The 21,243-nt window shown below is 40.0% G+C and overlaps 1 protein-coding gene across 3 annotated transcripts in view; it reads right to left on the bottom strand.

The window, feature by feature from the left end:
- Nucleotides 1-636: 636 nt before the first annotated feature.
- The window catches only part of CTXN3 (cortexin 3), a 35,240-nt gene continuing 14,633 nt past the window's right edge, over nucleotides 637-21,243 (bottom strand). For 2 of the 3 annotated variants that reach the window (XM_072120238.1, XM_072120323.1), the window contains exon 2: nucleotides 637-1,399. In XM_072120238.1, coding sequence (XP_071976339.1) covers nucleotides 1,059-1,352 — 294 coding nt within the window. In that variant the 5' untranslated portion in view covers nucleotides 1,353-1,399 and the 3' untranslated portion in view covers nucleotides 637-1,058. Of the gene's footprint in view, nucleotides 1,400-11,754; nucleotides 12,549-21,243 lie in introns of those variants that run through there. The other variant, XM_072120151.1, reaches the window with a different exon arrangement.

Raw genomic sequence — 21,243 nt, 5'->3', positions numbered from 1 at the left:
ATGGTGCAGAACTTTATCTGAATATATATTGGGAAAATGTTTAATATCATATCTCCAATATATAATTTAAATTTTTTTGCATAAAATGCCATCCCCTTTAAGTTAGTGCCTTATTATCCAAGACAGATTTACTTGAATTGGACACTGCAGTCCTCTAAAGCAATTTATGGTGTTTCCATGCGAAGTCCACCTCTGGATCCCATGCAAAAAGTGAATGGAGAGTTGGCCATTCATGTCCACTATCCCCTATCACTTTTAAAGGACTTATGGAACCAGCCGTACTCCCCACTGTAGCCTCCATCTGGAGTTTTCAGTCATCTCAGATTGGCAGTTGTCCTTTACTCAGCATGGAGATTCCATATAATATGACTCCTCAGTGAACCTCTGTTTTTCTTGTTAACAGACTGACAGATTATGAAGGGGGAGCATGAAAGGAGCCATAGTAAGTGAGGAAATAGGCATTTCTTCTCGTAATAACTCATGACTTGTAATATTGCACAGTTTGTTACTGAGCATTTGACCATATTTTAGATTGTGGGATTGAACCATAACCATTTGAAATTATTCAGGAACTGTTCATCGACTAGTGCTTCTCTAAAGATCTTTAGATGCTTCCATCTACACCTTTAAACAGAATGACATAAAATCTATTTTATTCATTTGACAACTTGTAAAAATCCAGAATATAGATTGTGGTCGTGGCAAACACAGTTTTTCCCATTTTGCTTAAGAATTTTTGAGCTGGTGGGAAAATAGGGTAACATATAGAGACAATTGGCTTTAAGCCACTGTGATCCATTTTTACATATAACATTTCTAAACCTCAAATACAATAGTGTTCTACCTTTTGGAACATTTTGAAAAACATGGCTAGTTGCAATAGTATTATTTTGCTTAAAAAAAATCCCTGCAACTTTAACAGTTATATGTATAATAATTCTACAAAATTAGCTCTTCTCTATGTCAAGGACATTTGGATAATAGCTCTGTATAGTTTAATAATTATATATGTATATTTTTTTTTTCTGTAAAGTGTCCTAAAAGGGGTTGTTTTATTACTATGCAAGAGCATAGTCAAATTGTCCTTTTTCAAGTCCATCGACCCCATCTGCCCAGGTAGAAGTTGGCATACTTCGGTAAGGGTCAAGAAGGATTCTAAAACACCTGACAATAAGGACACCTAGAATAATAAATAAAAGAATCACAAAAGCAAATGTCGTCTTCTGCTCCAATGTCATGGATGAGCCATAGGATGCATTCAGTGTGGGTAACATTGTAGAAGGTAATGGCTCTCCATCCATTGTCCAGGAAAATGGAAATAGGCAATTCCACAAACTCTTTTTCTTCTTCATCACTTCCCCAAATTCATGATAGAAATATTTGGACTTGAACTGGGAATCTAGAAAGTAAAGGAAGTCCAGAGAGTGAGTATTTTTTAGCAATACTAATATATAATACAGTTTTCTTTATAATACACAGTACAGCCATTCCTTGGGTTACATACAACATAAGTTATTTGAGTTTGTTCTTAAGTTGAATTTGTATGTAAGTCGGAAGTGTATATTTTAGAATTGTAGCTCCAGACAAAAACCATTTTTGTCCCAGTGATAATTGGATTTTCAAATTTTTTTGCTGTTATGGGACCAAGGATTATCAATAAAGCTTTGTTACAGACACCTTACAGCTGATCATTACAAGCTGGGACTAAAGTAAAGCATCCAGAGAGGTCACCAGAGATCACAGTGGACAGAGACGTCCATCTGTAACCAGGGTTCATCTGTAAGTCGGGCGTCCTTCAGTAGGGGACCCCCTGTATGTATACTATAGGAAATACTGTTATTTTATTATCACTGAAATGCTAGAATGCATTACAGATGGTCTTTTACTGCTCCAGATACTGAGGATGTTATCAGACAAGTATCATCGTGTTGCAGGTGCCCTTTACAATAGTTTGTATCATCCTTTCATATGATTGATGAAAATTGTATAGTATTACGGTGTGTGCACGCACAAAATGGACCAGGTTTCAAACAGAGTCAAAGGAATGGCAGCACACCAAGTGTTGTGATGAATAAAGATGAACTTTTATTCCATCATCTTGATAGCAATGTTTTGGATCTGTTACGTGAGCCTTTTTAAAGCACATGAAAGAGCACCATTATTGCTATACATTCAATAAGGGATTCACATATATTACATTAGGATGAGAACATGGGAAAACGTAAAAGGAATACCCTGTTTTGATGGCTCCCAATCTATATGGTAGGGTATATGAAGATACTAAGTGTGGGAACTTTATTGTTGTTATAGTTATTGTGTGTTGTAAGCAATATTAAAATTTAAAGGGGTTGGCCACTTTTCTTCAAGTTTTATTGTAATGTATCCAAGGCAGGATATTATGCAAGGTACCAATATACAGTTTTGTACCATTTTCTTGAAATGAAAAATCAAGCCCCTAGTTCAGAAATACCTTTTACATCATCGGCCAGACATTGCTGTCTATAAAATGTCAGGAGATGAAGGGCCATGTTATCCTAAATATCCATGACCAATCTGTACATGCCTTACCTTCCATGATTTAATGATAGTAATTTATCTGTCCAAACAGTGCTGTTTAGAGTTGGTAATCTCGCATCATATCATTAGGCTTCATGAAAGTCATGCCTGATATTAAGGGTGCTAACTTACAAGGTAGCAAATAGAGGTTTTGTTTTCCTTATCCCATCCTGGAAAACATATTTGCATATTTCTCTGAATCCCCCAGTGTAGTATCAATGGCGGTAAGTCTCCACAAACCTGAAAGGTGGGCTTAAATTGCAAAGTCTCCGTAAGGAAATCTCTTACCGTAGCTGAGGCCCATAATTTTACCACCGAAAACTGCCAGCCAGCTCCCAGTAGTATACAGCCAGCCTGCCCCCATGTAGTATACAGCCAGCCAGCCACCTGTAGTATACAGCCAGTCAGCCCTCTGTAGTATACAGCCAGCCCCCTGTAGTATACAGCCAACCCCCCTGTAGTATACAGCCAACCCCCCTGTAGTATACAGCCAGCCAGCCCCCTGTAGTATACAGCCAGCCCCATGTAGTATACACCCAGCCAGCCCCCTGTAGTATACAGCCAGCCAGCCCCCTGTAGTATACAGCCAGCCTCCTGTAGTATACAGCCAGCCCCCTGTAGTATACAGCCAGCCAGCCCCCTGTAGTATACAGCCATCTCCCTGTAGTATACAGCCAGCCAGCCCCCTGTAGTATACAGCCAGCCACCCTGTAGTATACAGCCATCTCCCTGTGGTATACAGCCAGCGAGCCCCCTGTAGTATACAGCCAGCTCCCTATAGTATACAGCCAGCCAGCCCCCTGTAGTATACAGCCAGCCTCCTGTAGTATACAGCCAGCCCCCTGTAGTATACAGCCAGCCAGCCCCCTGTAGTATACAGCCATCTCCCTGTAGTATACAGCCAGCCAGCCCCCTGTAGTATACAGCCAGCCACCCTGTAGTATACAGCCATCTCCCTGTGGTATACAGCCAGCGAGCCCCCTGTAGTATACAGCCAGCCCCCCCTAGTATACAGCCAGCTCCCTATAGTATACAGCCTGCCAGCCCTCAGTAGTATACTGCCAGCCCACCCAGCACTTAAAAAAAATAAACTTATATACTCACCTTCCAGTGGCCCGATGCTCAGCGCAGCTTCCCGCTGTTGGCGCGGCTCCTCTTCTGTGTTCCCCGTGGCTCCTCTTCTTTCTTCGGTCTTCTGTAACAGCTGCCAGAGACGCTGCCATGCGTTCTGCCAGCAGGCGCATACTATGATGCGGTCGCTGCTGACGTCATAGTATGCGCCGGCTGGCAGATAAAATTGTCACGTCTATGCTGGATGTTACCAAAGACAGAAGAGGAGCCATGCCAGCATCGGGGCCAACGGAGGGTGAGGTTTTTCAGCACATTTTTTGTCCTGAAAAACTCTGCTTATACACGAGTATATACGGTACTTTCTGACACTAGTCAAATGCCTCTCACAGCAAAACCAGTTCCTTACACTCTACTGACGAGATGAAAAGACTTTGAAACAGCTGTGTCTAGAAAGCAGAAAGAAAGAATTGTCTCCAGAAAGCCAAAATAGCCTGCATCATCAAGGTGGTATAACTGGGGTAGCTATAAGACTTGGGCCCTGAACTGCCACCCAAACCCCATATGCTATATTTTACTATGGCTAATAATGTTATGGTGTCACAATATGTAAACAAATATATAAATAAGCCTCAACTAAAAAAATACATAAACATATTTAATTTAAAAGGTAAAATGCCACCACAGAACACCATCCTAATGACCCATAAACATCTAAAAATACTAATAAAAATACAAATATTATTTATGAAAGCAATGAGCAAAACCATTATAATTTCCAAATTTTCAAAAATGAAATTGTACCTGGTCAGTATCATGGCAAAATTAATTTTTCAACAGATTGAAAAATACATATTATTGCATGGTCTTCTAACCTTCCAGACGCAAAGTAGGTTAAAGAATATTGGCTTCAGATGAGGCACTTAACTTACAATACTGTCAAATCCGTTTACTGAGCAGAGAAACATGGTTTCAACAGATGTCATCATGACACTTCATATTCTCCTCAAAAGAAAATTAAAATACAAAGGAGAAAAGACAACAATTGAATCTGGTTTCTTGAATACCTGGAAAGGTTCGGAGGTTGTGTTGATTATTTGGCCATATTGTTAGTTCGATGAAAAACACATTTTAATCTTTTCTGAATAGCATCAGAGCTAAGGACCGTTGTGCTACTCACAATGGCAATGATAGAGTTGTAGCCCGGAACGCTTTAGGAGACATCTTTAGTATTTAGTTTCATTTATGATCTTCTATAACGGAAGTGCATAGCCATAAACCTGTAGCGATTCTTCCCTTATATCTTTTTTGGTATTTTTTTTGTCTCTCTTAACATTGTCAGCCTGCACGCCGTAATGGGATGGTATGATTTTTAGGCATCTAATATTGCGCTGTTTGCTACACAGGCTTTGTGTTTGGCAATGTTTTTGCACCACCCCTGCCAATACATAGGCAGGCTGGTAGTTGCGAATAGCACCCTCTACAGGTCAGAAGCTGTTAGGGGGAGTTGTAAAAGCAGCTGTAGATTCTGCCAAGAAAGGCAACAGTTAAATGGGTGTAAGTATCCAATATCCAATTATGTGGCTGTATTGTAAACTGGAGTGTGATTGGAGAGGTGCTACCACCTGACCGGAAGGGGAAGCAGTCTTTGCCTGTCAGCAGTCTTACCACATGGTGGTAACAGAGTGAAGAGAGAGACAGTGTGTACAGTACACCTTCAGTTCCGTCACAGATACCAATCCCAGGAACTGAGTCAGGAGACTCTAACCCAGAGCTGCAGCTTCCACAGTTTAAACACAGCTCCACCTCAATTCTCCAGCCTGCATCTACTACCAGGCTGGTGCTTTATTCCTGAGGACCACTCTCCATGACCACTCCAGTACCAGAATCTGAATCTGCTATTTGACCGTTTAGGCCCATTGCCTGCTATCTGCTGTGCAAAAGAACCGTAAGTTGATTTGCACATAGTTACCTCCGTCTGATCCCTAGATGCGGCTGCTTACCACCACAGGCTTCCCCATCCATTACCCAGGGACTCATCCTACACCTCAGGGGTTGCCCCAGGAAGAACCAGTACATCAGCCTCTCACTCCATATTTCTTGCATACACCACCTGCTGGAGACCTGCCAGGCTGTAGGTCAACCCTCCGATCCCCGATACCAAGCACAGTGACATCAGCGTGCCTAGGCCACAATCGGCACCCTGGGCCCCGACGGCCTCTAGGACCCAGTAAAAGGCTAAGCCCCCGGTGGGGGATGTTACATTTTTATTACCTTTGTTTGTAGCACAGATTAAATTGTGTCTTAGATACATCAAATTGTATCTGAACACCACAGTAATAATGTACTGAACCAGTGACACCTGTGACCTATTAGTACAGTATATATTTCAGTAAGTCTATAATAATAATCTTTATCTAATCTTTTTTTAGTGCCATTAAATTCTGTAGCGCTTTACAGATTCTGGGGAAACATATACAAATAAAATAAGACATTACAGAGTAATAACAGTCATAAGAAACAATAGGAGTGAGGGCCCTGCACACAAGAGCTTACAGTCTATGAGGATGACACATGAGACATGAGGTATAGTCTATAATCCACCAACATCAACCAAATACTGAAGGCCTTGTAACATCAGCGCCACCTAGTGTCCTATGTGGATATTAATGTGTGCAATGTTCCTCATGTTATTACTGTATTTAAATTCTTGACTACACTATTAGACCACCTAGTTGTCCTCACGCTCCGTGCTGCTAATTATAACTTTCTTTTCTAGGTGATACTGGTGTGTCAAGCTTAGCGAAAGACAGCGTTGTGATCAAGATGAAGAGGAGGAGTATTTGCAGGTTTTTTAATATTTTTTTTTACGTGATCTATTTCCTTTTAGCAGGCTGATTCCATTGGCGGACACAGACACAGAACAGATAGTTTATAAGGGTCCTGTCCTAGGTTCTGGGTATTTCTGCCTTAGTCTTTTGATACAGGGTCTTCTGACTTAATCTAATATCTGAAGTCGTGAGATAGGACACTGCTGATTGCTGCAGAGCTGAAGAAGCTACTGAGATTTGCTCAGCACTGCAAACCTTTAATGCAGTTCTAGAAGTTCTACAATAAGAAACTGTAAGTTTTCATCGCCCAAGTTTCTCATATAAGGCCTGGTCTACTGTGTTAGGGGCCTCCCCTTTGCCATTAGACAAGACCCATTGGGGCTTATTTACTAAGGGTCACAGATCGAATTTTCGTCGGACTTTCCACTGTTTTTGGGATTTGCGCGGCTTTTACAGGTTATGTGGGGGACATTACTGGGGGCTGTTGAGGACATTACTGGGGGCTGTGGAGGACATTACCGGGGGCTGTGGAGGACATTACCGGGGGCTGTGAGCACATTACTGGGGGATGTTTGCAAATTATTCAAGGCTATGTGGGGGACATTACTGGGGGCTATGGAGGACATTACTGGGAGCTATGGGCAGATTACTGGGGCAGTGTGGGAGAAATTACTGGGGGGGGGCTGTGTGGGAGAAATTACTGGAGGCTTTGTGGGGGACTTTACTGGGGGCTGTATGGGAGACATCACTGGGTGGGGACATTGCTGGGGGTTGTGCAAAGTTGTCATTGGCACAACCAAATGTGAGGGGGTTATGTACAGGAGTGGGCATTACTGTAAGTGTGATACATACGATTGGGGCCTGTGCCCTGGATCTTTTACCACCCTAGCAACGCCCCTGGTATTCTCTAACTTGTGCCATAAGGTCAACCCAGTAGCCCGCCTCCCTCCACCTCTCCAGCCAAACGTATGCTACGGGGGACAGCATTCGTTCCGTGTAAGGAGCCTAAAAAGTATGTGTAGTTATATATGCAGAACAATATCCAATGTCTGCTTTAATATTCAGACCCACATGTAGTGTCCAGTTCAATATGCAGACAATATTAGGAACAAACTTAATATGCAGACCACATCAAATAAACATGAAAATTCAGACCACATCTGGTGTCCAGCTAAAATATGAAGCACTCATATAGCGTCCACTTATTTATACCAGACCAGTTCAATACTTATAAATATATTGGATGCCCATGTACATATATGAACCTAAACCTGCTGTCAATTTTATTGGGCAAGTACCAATTATGATCCATCATTTGTCATTCCCCATGTACAGTATGTGCTTCCATCACCATCAGACATTGCATATACAGGCAGTCCCCTGGTTACGTACAAGATAGGTTCCATAGCTTTGTTCTAAAGTTGAATTTGTATTTAAGTGGAAACCATACAGTTTAGAATTGTGGCTCCAGACAAATTTTTTTTTTTTGCCCCAGTGACAATTTGAGTTTCAAGATGTTTTGCTGTAATTGGACCAAGGATTATAAATAAAGCTTCATTACAGACGCCTTACAGCTGATCATTGCAGCCTGGGACTAAAGTAAAGAATCCAGAGAGCTTCACCAGAGGTCACAGAGGGCAAAGGGGTCCGTCTTTAACTAGGGGTTGAGTGTAAGTCATGTGTCCTTAAGTAGGGGACAGCCTGTATATTTATACACTTTAACTTAAAAAGGTGCTTTACTTGTACCAACCAGAATATGACTTGTGATATGGAATTGCACATAAAAGGTCTATTCAAATCATTAATCCAAATCATAGAGGATCTACTAATATTTCAAACTTTAAAACTTAGACAATTTACTTATGCTAGAATCTTATGTCACTTTAATCCTAAATTTATATAGTTTCATAGCACAAAAAATATGTTGGTTTATCATTTTCTATCAAGGGTAGAGGTGTAGGAATACAATGACATGAGCATACATATTTTGGCATCTAAGCCTAAAACATAGCCATTTCTATTATCATTGAGTACAAATGATTACAAGGTTTCTGAATGTGCCAAGACATGATATTCAAATACATGTGACTTTAATACAAATCACTACACACTGAAAGTATTGAAGTTAATAATGTTGTACTGGAAATGTTTTCGATGTGAAAAATACTGGTGCACAATTGATCAGTAATGTTGCAGGATACTAGTTAGTGAAAATGGGCCAAATAGTGTTATGTATGATACTTTACATTGGGGAAACTTTACAAAAACTACAGAGCAGGATGAATTCACACAGACACAACACAAGTCAGAAGATAGATACAACTGTGGGAAAATATCTCTCTGGACCAGGCCACAGTATGAACAATTTAAAGGTCCCAGGCGAAAAAACCTGGGAATTCAAGCTGATGATGACCTTTCAGTCACTCACACAAATGGGCACTTATGTCATACGTTGGCACCAAGTGCGCCCCTGTCAGCTACTGGTTCTATCAGGCATCTGATAAATCTGGGGGGGGGGAAGCATTGTGCTAGTAGGGTAGTTCTGTACCAGAAATGCCCCGTGTACCTATTTCAGGGCATGTACGCTAGATTTCAGTTTTATTGCCCCAACTTATCTTGATAATGTATCCCCACATGTCCTAATTATCTAAGTGTAACATCACAAATGCTGTGTTTGCTTCGCTTGTATCCTTGCCTGATAAAGGGACACTTTTCTCAATATACATTTGATTGTAAAATAATTTCACTAAAACATTTGCACCTTTTTTATGTTTTGAAATCTGGCTTAGGCTTACAAGTGATAATGAAATACACTGGCCAGATGATAGTGGCTTTAGCCTAACACCTTTACTGTGTCCTAATAGGCTTTAATCATTTTTCTTATTTTAAGTGAACCTGTCACCATAAAATGCAGTGTAAACTGCAGTCAGCTTGTTAAGAAGACCATATACTGAATCTACTACTACTTTATGTATAATCTGTCGCTATATAACATGCTGCCTGTTGATAGGGCAGTGTATAATCCGCTCTGCTCTATCTGCTTTATAACATGCTGCCTACAGAAAAGACATTATATACAATCTGCTCAACTCCTACTGTTATATAACATGATTCCTGCTGCCTGTACTTAGTACACTATATATATACATTCTGCTCAACTCCTCCTGCTATATAACATGCTGCTTGTAGATAGGACACTGCTTGTAAACTGCTCAGATCATTCCACTCTATAACATGCTGCATGCAGATGGATCACCATGTACAATATACTCAGCTCCTCCTGTTCTATAATACACTATCTGCAGATATGACACTGTGTACAATCCGTTTAGCTCCTCCTGCTCTATAACATGACACCTGCCGATATGACACTGGGTACAATCTGCTCAGCTCCTCCTGCTCTATAACATGACACCTGCAGATATGACACTGGGTACAATCTGCTCAGCTCCTCCTGCTCTAGAACATGACACCTGCAAATATGACACTGGGTACAATCTGCTCAGCTCCTCCTGCTCTATAACATGACACCTGCAGATATGACACTGGGTACAATCTGCTCAGCTCCTCCTGCTCTATAACATGACACCTGCCGATATGACACTGGGTACAATCTGCTCAGCTCCTCCTGCTCTATAACATGACACCTGCAGATATGACACTGGGTACAATCTGCTCAGCTCCTCTTGCTCTATAACATGACACCTGCAGATATGACACTGGGTACAATCTGCTCAGCTCCTCTTGCTCTATAACATGACACCTGCAGATATGACACTGGGTACAATCTGCTCAGCTCCTCCTGCTCTATAACATGACACCTGCAGATATGACACTGGGTGCAATCTGCTCATCTCCTTCTGCCAGTGGCGTAAATGGGAGAAGGAGGGCTCCATAGTAGACTTTTGAATAGGGCCCCCTTTCCCCCTCAGAAAATATACATATTTGTATACTCACACATTTATACACAAATTTACACAGATATATACATGTATACGTTTTCACAGACCACATGGGGGAAGTTCACAGCAGAAATTGAAGATCCCTAGTCGTGTTGTTCTTCCGTCCCCTTCCTCTACCCCTGACATTTCTTATCTGAGCTGCAGATTCATGCTGTATACGGTGGAAGATGTGCACTGTTATATACATATCAGGGTGTATAATGTGCAGCATAATATGTATATAATGGTGCACGTCCTCCAATCTTGGTGGGATGCCAGGGCCCCCTGGCACTGTGGGCCCTATAGCAGCTGCTATGGCTGCTACCTCTGTAGTTACGCCTCTGCCTCCTACTCTAAAACATGCTGCCTGCAGACATGACATGGCATATCAGGTTGAACTGCCTTTAATATGGACAAACATACATTGAGTCCAATGGTCAGTTTACATATTCACAAATATTCACCAAGAGATGAGGAATCCCTGTAATACATTTGACACATATTATGACGACAGTCATATATGTCCTATTTTCTTTAAACCTTGGTGTATGACATGGAGCCACTTAATGTATGTACTCTCTATATGTCCTCCTCTCAGGCTGTAATAGTTCAGTGCCTCAATAACTTTTTTTCGGTGAACAACAGTACATTGTGTGCTTTCACACGCTTTCTACATGATACCAACCCATCTGATTCAAATAAGAAACAAATCAGTTCTTTCTAATGTGTATATTTCATTAATTTTATGACTCCTGAGTTGATTTATGTTTAGCTCTATTCATCAGGAATATCCAATATTCATGTCAAATATTGACAAATCTTATATACATGAATGTTATAGTTTTATTTAATAGCCACTTTTTGCTACTTATTGTAAACTAACCAGAAGAGAAGTCTTCATGCACTAATATGGCATCTTGTTTTAAGTCAAAACATAAAAAGAAATAAGAAATTTAATGAATCATTTGTATAGTTGTAATGGTATAGCCCCAAATGTGCCATGTGCAGAACATAACTCTATAAGTAAGCAGTAGATGGTAAAGACTAATCATAATGATCATTAGGTGTAATATTATGATATCATACTGCGACTTTTGGTGTTTTAACCTCCTATCTGACAGATATGATCATATTGTAGTATGCCATGTACAACATACAAGTATACTGTAAGTATAAATGCATATGACTACAAGTACATAGAGATAGATGCAGACAATCACTTATTTGCCCATTCTCATGTGTTGTTAGTATTCGACACAAGATATTCTGAATAACTTCGATCTCATCTACAGTAAACCCTGCAGACCAGCCCTATATAAGTAATACAGAATATAATGTACATCAGGTGTTAAATTTACCTTGCTCCAGTCGAGAGAAAACTTGGTCCATTCCCAGGCGGATCAGTTATATATACGAATATCTTTAAGTTTCATTCTCGCCCATTCATTTTGCACCCAGCATAGAGAGGGCAGCTTGTAGCCCGACATTTTGGCTAGTGTGTTAGTAAAGCAATAAAATGGAAGTAACTTTTAGGTTGTCTGGCTCCTTAATGTTAGATGTCACGAGCTGATGCTGCTGCTTGTTCTGAAAGGCAGAGGCTGATTTCCATTCTATCTCAGCAGCCCTTCGCTTCAATGTATTCCATAGATGAGAAGCAGTTGTGCAGCCTGTCTGAAAGCCTCTTCAGAAGGACATTGAAATTCACAGGCAGTACCGACTTCGCAGGGTATTCCCACACCATACACCGCCATGCGTTTATACAATGTACCTCTCCCACTTTATTGATCACTGTCAGCAATCAGCTTTTTTTTTCTATTCCAATTAGCACTCTTATACCAGCCAGACTCCACGTCCATCCCCATTTGTGTCCTTCAGTCTTCTCCATGAACATATAATCGAAAAACATACAAGACACCACACTTTCTTTGTACTGTCTGCCTCTCTATGACATTAAATTGGAAAGAACCTAAGGATTGATTGTGCATGTAAAAGGATGCCACTCACAGTCCGCAGCCTCTGTCAGCACTACTGAGCCCCACGACACATTCAGATTCCAATTACTTAGTGGATGAAGCTCATCCACAGGTGTATAACTAGAGGAATGCGGAGAGATGCCATATTTACTGGCCCTACACCCTGAGGAAGATGGAACATGAGCTGCCGCTGCCTTTCCTATAATTATATTAGATGCTGCAGAGTAAAACAACAGGCTGTCCGCTGAAGCCTGCTGTGTCACACCAGGCAATGCTATTCAAAGGAAATCTATCAACAGATACAAACACTAATATTATTGTTTGTAAACAATTGCTTTGTTTTTTATTCTATATTCTGGACATTAATATGGTAGCAACAGTTTTACCTTAGCTTGTGTTAATAGTGTTATGAGAAATGCATTACAGTAATAATAATCATCTTTATTTATATATAGCGCCATCAAATTATTCCGTAGCGCTTTACAAATCAATAATGACAAGAACCTGTAGAATGTAGATGTTCAATGACTACTATTGGTAGAGTTTTCTAGGCATAATCTGTGACCTGAGTAAAGGTCATTGTGCAGGGAGGGTGAGCTGTGACCAGCAGCTATTGTGATTGCTATGTGCCTATGTCATCATGAACATAGATGTGTATGTTATTTTCTCATCTGTGATGATAATGAGCTAAGAGCTGAAAAGTGATTACTGCAGAAGAGGAAGTATCAGTCTATCCAGGGCTATTTCAAACTTCAGTCCATGTTTGCATCACTTATTACAAGTCAAACCATGTGTGCGTACTACACAGAGGTACAGTGGACATATTTGCACCTGTCCTTTGTTTTGATGACTCCTGGGTTTGGGTTAAAAAAACAAATACAAATACTGATTAAATCATGTGAACTGGGTCTTATAGGCTAAGATGATTTTAAGGTTTTTTAAGGTGCCATAGGGCACCTACTCATATATCCAGGCACCGTGACTGTGGAAATCTTCTTATATTTGTTATTAATGGCCTCCTTCCTTCTAAAATCAACAATTAAAATTATGCTAATGGATCTTAAGGATGTTAACAGAGCCTCTCTATGCTGTAGTTTCACAGGCTGTTACACTGTCTCAACCTCCCCCTGCTGTCTTACTACTCCCCCTTCCACTGCCTTTAATCTCACTGCAACAGGGGAACTTGCAGCACACAGTGGAAGGAGGAAGTGTCCCTTGCACACAGTAACAACCTATGAATTTGAAGCATGGAGGGGCTCTGGTAACGCCCCCAGAGAACTTCAGGTTCTTTAACATAATTTTAAAAGTTAATTTTAGAAGGCAATGGTTAACAAATATAAGAAGATTACCACAGTCACATTGCCTGGATCTTGATTTTGATGGTAGATTTCCTTTAACATACATTTTCTTTGAAATAAAGATGGATGTCACTAAACCTTTGACTCTAAATGCCATCCTTTTGTATTATGGTTATAAAATGAAATCTCTCATCAGTTTTGACCATACAAAGTTGCAGATAAGTAGCAGACTGGGATAGTTGTGCAACCATACTTTTGGGAATATTGTAAGTAGTAGCAAGACTGTAAAAGAATAACATTTTATTCCAGTGCTGTAGTTGGACTAGCTGCGCTTTGGGTAGAATAGACCACTGTGTTATTGGATCCATGGATGAAACTGCTATGGTCCCTTCCCATCTGCTCTGATTGACTTCTGTAGTAATTCAACCACAGCAGTGTAATGCAGATATGTTACAGAATTCCAATGATCCAAGTCCTGCTACAACCCTAGAATAAAAATTAATTTCTCACTATCTTGTCCCTATTAGCAACACACACAAAAGTATGGATACACAGACCTAGAGGGCTGCTAACATGCAGAGTTGACAGACTCCCTTCAGGGTTCTATTTGCAAAGTGAAAACTACCCCATTCACGCTCTCAAATAAGTTTTGATCACTGATTAGTTTGCTCTGTTAGTTTAATGGGTACATACTTGCCGTTGGAATACAGGGAACAGAAGTAAATGTTAATTTTAAAAACAATAATATCTGAAGAAAACCCCCTACCCAGAGTATATTCACTGAATATGAAGCAATATAGTCTGTTCTCTAACTACAGATACATACACACACCATGGAAGCAGCACTGTCAGCAACTTCTAGGCAGAGGGACATGTAACTCGGCTTCGATTATGGGTTCTTAATAGGGTCCAATGGGTCCTTATGGGTCCAATAGTTTAATACCCATACAGTAATATAATAAGAGACCGTATGTGCTCTGTAAAACTGTTTATTTTTGCTTTCTGCATTTGTGACTTCATCGTCTAATAGTCTGTGTGTAGTTATCATTATTTCTATAATACTTAGATAATAAAATGTATTTGTCCTTCTGAGTCAACATATGTATGTATTCGCAGGTAGCTTTTGATTGTTCTTGTACAACTTATCTGGAAAACCCATGTGGATATGGTGATGAGGTGTGGTGAGAGGTAGAGGTAGAGAAGTAACAGCTCCCCATTCCAAATATACACATTTTACTCATATCCAGACTAAAGGTCCTAGTAATGTTAAGCAATCCCTGAATGCAGTCCTATAACTCAAATTTAGGGATCTGCAGGAACAGAAATTCACTAATAAATGAGAGCAGTGGGAGTGCTCTAAAAGGGTTAAAGTTCCTTGAAAGACTTCTGGAAAATCTATAATATCTGGTACAGGCTATAGCTATGTGATGGGATCACAGGACACCCACATAATAATGAATTGCTATTCCCTAATGTAATATGTAAGGTAAAGCCATGTCTGAGATTGTTGTTCACCTCTTTACCTTCATTCTGCACTAGCCTGTTGTAACCTCATGGAGTTACTGCTTAGTGAATATGGGCCTACATGTCAGTAGCATTTATAGACATTGCTAATCATAGACATTGTCAGGACAATTCTATGCTGAATTCAGCAGTCCTAGTCTGTCACGGGCTATATTTCAGAGATGAGAAGCAGTGGAGCATTACATTTCACAGTACAATCAGCGCGGCACACTGTGGATGAAATAATACAGGGTCTAAGTTACCGTACCTCTTCCTTAGAATGTAACCTCAGGTACAGAAAACATGAGGAGTTCAAGGAAGGATAACAAGGACACACAGACGCTTGGGGGATGGTAAAGTATTCAAGTGACACTTTTAATAAAGGATCAACTTTTGCAAATGTGAATACTAATTATTACATACATTTTAAGGTGTGATTCACAAATACAATCATTAACCTGGTGTGAAAATAAATTCTGTTTCCTTGTTATGAATCTTATCAGCATATCACAGGGACCCAGACATAAAGCCAGTAATCATATGCTTCTAGTACTAGCTGCAGACCAATAAATTCTGGAAGCTCCCTGTTAATCCCCACTGATCAATTGTAGACTAGGTACTACCTGCCTGGATTCAGCTTTAAATACGGTACCAGTAGTTTGTTTTATAAGGAATACATGGCATGCATTGCCAGTTCCCAATAGACTTATTATTTATTACCAGGCGGTTTGTGTTATTTGCATTAAGCAAATAATGTTTTTTTAGCCAGACCAAAGATGGCTTGGGCCATTCTGCTTGCAGGGACATCTCTAGCTTTGTCAATAATGTAATAACTTCTTAAGCTTTATGAAAAATAAATACATTTATTCATTATAAATATGTATTGGAATCTCCAGCATCTAGTGAGAAGACATGCTATGTGCACACAGTCCACAGAAAATGTCATGAATATAGACAAACATCTCAAGATCAGAGGGCTCATAATATCCATCAGTGTCATGCTCAGTGTGTCCCTCTTAGCTGGATTTTTTTCACAACCCCCTTAACCATTTGTATTGAAACTTTTGACATATATATGTAGCAAACACTGTGGGTTTTTGACGTATATAATAATATCATATAATTGGCTGCATCAGCGACAGCAAAGAATACAGGGAAACCATTACCAAAAAAAAACCTGGTGCTTAATGTCGATAAGACGAAGTAGGTGGTGATTGATATGAAGAGGAACATAACAGCCCCAGAACCGATTCTGATCAAAGGGCAACCTATTGAGCAGGTCAGAGCGTACAAGTATATAGGTGTGTACATTGATGACAGGCTAGATTGGAGGACATACGACAATAGGGTGTACAGTATAACAATGTCCAGATTGCGCCACTTAAGAAGGCTCAGGTCGTTTAACATATGCACAAAAATACTGAAACTGTTTTATGAAACAGCAATAGCGAGTGTCCTTCTTTACGCTGTCATCTGTTGGGGAGGTTGTATAAATGGTAAGGAAAAGAACAGCATTACTAAATTCATTCAGAGGGCCCAAGGAATGATAGGGGAAATGCTGCGTCCCTTTGAGGAAATCTGGCAGAACTGATTCCTCAAAAAAATGTAAGTCTAAGGCTGCAAACTACTTGCACGTGTATTTATAAAGTGTCTGCACCAGTTTTGTGTTGTGGCTGCACTGTGCCCGACAAGACAGAAAAAAATGTTACTTAAAGGGGCGTGTTGGTGCTTAGTCGGAGTTTGCGCCACTTTTATCACTGACATTTATCTATGTCACAATTCAGCAGTATGAACAAAGTGCACCAAAAAATCTGCTGGACGCTTCCCAAGTAGTACACAGATTCATGCATCTGGCGCCCTCTGCACACTCCACAGGCAAACTCCACCTAGTACAGACTAGTTTTGATACATGTGGGCCTATGTTTTGTGTTTAATTTACTTTTCAGTGTAATAAATAAGTTGCCTCAATCCATGATCTATTTCCCACTGAGATAAAGTTCTATTCTATTGTAAATCTGGAGAGTCTTATAAATACATAAATCAACGGGGTTGTATAAAATACACAACAATTTTTGATATGTTTAAACTTCTACTTTTATTCCGTTTGTTAGTTTTGATATCACATGTTATATCACTGATACCAGAGACCCACTAGAATAAACTACAAGTCACCTTCTGTCAAAGAACAGTACAATTACCTTATACAATTTTGCTTGCTTGAGCAACTATGACTTTGGTACATTGTGCCTGTGGGTGACACTTGTGAACCACTTAGGTAAGATGCAGAACGCTGTGCCTATGGATGATGAAAGGAGACATTACTGGGTGTTTTATTTCTGCACAGGGACATCACTGCTAGCATAATTTCTATGAGAGGGAGAACTAGAGCACACAGCATGCAGTATAGACATATTTACATTCAGGGTATGATTTTTCAATATATGCAATATAAAAATGAAGTGTTTAATCAATAAGATATTTGTGTATGGCTGATAATATTTCTTAGCTATGAATGCATTACATGTGTCTATATGGATTGTCCACTTTCAGACAGGGTTTTCTGGGCTAAGATAAACTGAACTTTACAGACTTTTTACAGAATAATCAGGGAAATACAAGTAAACTCAGGTCTGTTGGCCTCTATAATAAGGGGGTTGGAGGATAATAATAGCTCCATGTATGTAATGAGGGGGTGGGGGGATATTAATGACTCCTCGTGTGCATTAAGGGCTCTGGTGGGGATAAAGATGGTCCCTAGTATGTAATAAGGGGTTGGGGCGGTATTAATGGCTCCTAGTATGTAATAAAGGGGTGGGGGTAATAATGGCTCCTAGTATGTAATAAGGAGGGTGGGGGATATAATAATGGTTCCTGGTATGTAATAAGGGGGATGGGGGTATAATAATGGTTCCTGGTATGTAATAAGGGGGTTGGGTGGGAAATAGTGGCTACTGTTAAGTAGTAAGGGAAGTGTTGGAGTAATAATAACTACTAGTATGTAATAGGGGGATGATAATGGCTCCTGGTATATTATAATATAAGAGGGAGGATGGGCACTCCCTGCTGGAATAGTAAAGGGCTCCCGGTAGAATATCATACCGGTGGGGGGAAATTGTATATTATTGGGATGGGCCTCCTGGACCCTATAATAATGGAACACTGCTGGACAGTTGGAGGCTGATTGAATATTTGGGGGCTACTGAAGAATGTACTAACTAAATTAATTAGTAAGAGCGGCTGTTATGCTACATATTCGTTACTTTGGACACTTATGTTATGATTGGTGGGGGCATGTAAATTAATGAGGGTACTTCTTTGCTAAACGATAATGAATAAGAGTAAACATAATTTAATGAGAGGATGTCATTGTATATAAATTACAAAAGTTTTTATCTTTTGTGATATTATACTGTAAGTGACTGTGGTGTTCTTAGGGATGCAGTTTTAGCGGCACGGAGCTGAAGTCGTCTTGTGGTGAATACTGTAGCGTTAAGTCGCAAGAAGTTATCAAAATTCTGTAAATGAGTCTGTGAGAAGCCACCAAGATGAAGACAAGGACAGATCAGAGTTAGAAAGCCGGAGATAAAGCTGAGTTGTATGAGTAAGCAATCTCTATATCTGCCGTATGGCAGACATGGTGTGCAGAGATTTTTTTGGCGCTATATAGCAGTATGTGCAGTGGATCGGCAGCAAGGGTTTCATTATATGTGGGCCCTGATTCTAATTTCGCACCCTTTCCCACTGGGGTCTTGTTACACCATTGTTAATATTGCATTAGATACCATGTTCTCCCCCAAAATAGAAGGGTTGATTATGTCATCCATGTGCCATCCATTTGTCTCTCAGATATTACGGTTTTGCCAACCATCTATTTTTTGGCTGATACAATACAGATGCAATACGGACACGAAAAAGATAGATGCACATATATTACTGACATAAAATGGACACTGCCATCTGTGTGAGCCCTATTCAAATGGCTAAAGGAGTTTGTTTAATTTCCGATCCTTTTTTCTATTTAATTACTGGAATATGGTGTTATTGTAGAGCCAAGTGTAAACTGCAGGGCCCAGTGAAATATTTGACTTCTGTAAGGAGACAGTTTCACCATCCTACAAAAGGGCACCGGAGCAGCCGGAGACACATGTTCTAAGTCTTGACAGGTCTGATTCACGCAGCACTAACTCTGCTCCCTTCAAACAAGACGCTGGACAGCTATAAATGTCAGGACCTGCTTCCAGTGCAAAGGTTAAATATTTAGAGACATGAAAAGCATTCTGGGTTGATTATGATACTTATTGATTGTCCACTTGATTATAAAGTGGAAGATAGCAGAAATCAATATGTCTTTTTATCTCCACTACTAGAAGAGATGCCACTCTTCAATTTAACCTTCACGTTACACATGACCTGTTTACTTCTGAGATGCAATGTTAATCTCTTTAGATTCTTGACAAAGAAAAGAGCAACTCGCAGATCACGTTCTGGCTTCACAGATACTGCACACAGTTTGCTTTTTCTTTCACAAACAAATATTCTTTAGAAAACAACAGACTTTTATTATGGAAATTTATTAATAATATTCTAAAAGATAGGTTTGGCTTTAACTGTATAAATCTTTCTAAGGAGTATTATGGGTAATACAAGTTTACAAAATAAATAAAAGCAGAAAGCTATGAGGTTTTCCCAAATATTTAAAGGGAACCTGTCATCAGCAATTGGCCTAATATACCACTAGTAGTAGATTGTAAGATAGCATAACACCTTCTAGTTTTTGTTTCTTTCATGGTCCAGTTTGGTGGCATCATCTAGAAATCAACTTTGAAGGGAGCTGTAAATTGGTTGTATTAAGTCAAGGTGGGCAGCACTGAACGCCTCCTCCTCTGTGATTGACATCATGCTTCAGACTTCAGGACATCTGGTTAGTAATATTTCTGGATGCAGGTCCATTAATTACAGTGAACGGGCCTTTCTGAGGCAGCTAACTTTGTTACGCTGTTTGATTCTGCGCCTAAAAATTTGCAAACTGCAAAAAGTCACACAAAAAAATAGAAAGAACACAATAGAAGTGATATATGTCTCCCAATGTTTCATTTCCCAAAGAGCAATGAGTATTGGTCCATTAGATGCACCTATTAGTGTACACCGCTGTTTGACCTCATCAGAACACAGCAGTCTTCACACTCACTGTGACATTTGGCTTTGACAGGTTCAGTGCAATAGAATTTATCCTTTTAAGAGGTTTCTAAAAATGTAACTGTGTAGCTTCCTTGTAAATTTTTGCCGTTGATAAGTCAAAGGTATTTTTAGGAACAACAGGTGTATATAAGCAGCTTCTTATGGGGAATTGATAATTTAATTGTGTGTTTTTTGAATACGTTTAGGCAAAAAATATATACTGATAATTTCAGGATTAGCCATAGATCCCAACTAGAAGCCCCCAGTGTCCTAATATAGCTGTGGTGCCTATAGCTGTTAAATATGGCTGTGTACTCTACTGTACAGGTGTTAAAGGAATTAGCTACATTAGGGGACATTTATTTGAGCGCAGGGTGGCGGTGGAAGTGTGCTATAATTTTCAGTGGCACAAGGGATTCATGAATGAAGATCAAAGAACTTCAGTTCAGTCTCCACATTCATGAAGGTGACATAGAACTCTCTAGGCCAGCTTTTAGCTGCTCTAATTGAGCGCCATAAATTGCAACACAAAACCAGTCGAGAAAATAGAAGCACCAAAAAAGTGTTGGATTCACAAGCAGGGACACAATATTGGAGCATATTTACTAAGGGCTTTGCACCAGTTTTCTTTCTAGTAAAAACTGCTTGCAAAGGTATTTAAGAAGTGTCTGCACAACAAATGTGTCGCACGCAAAACCTTTTCTGGCGCAGCTGCACAAGGCATCATGTGACACAAATTAGGGGGTGTTCCAGTTGTCAGTTGGACCGTGAGCCAGATTTAACATGCAAATCCAACAGAGGTGTGTCACATGCCCCATGACCAGAAAAAAAGTGGTGCACTCTGTATGGCCAGTTCAGGGAGTGCTAGATTCATGAAGAACGGATGCCAAGAATC

Source organism: Engystomops pustulosus, chromosome 1 (genome assembly GCF_040894005.1).
Source record: "Engystomops pustulosus chromosome 1, aEngPut4.maternal, whole genome shotgun sequence".
NCBI lineage: Eukaryota > Metazoa > Chordata > Amphibia > Anura > Leptodactylidae > Engystomops > Engystomops pustulosus.
The sequence above is the reverse complement of the archived record's forward strand: the minus strand, read 5'-3'. Positions and strand labels throughout refer to the sequence as shown.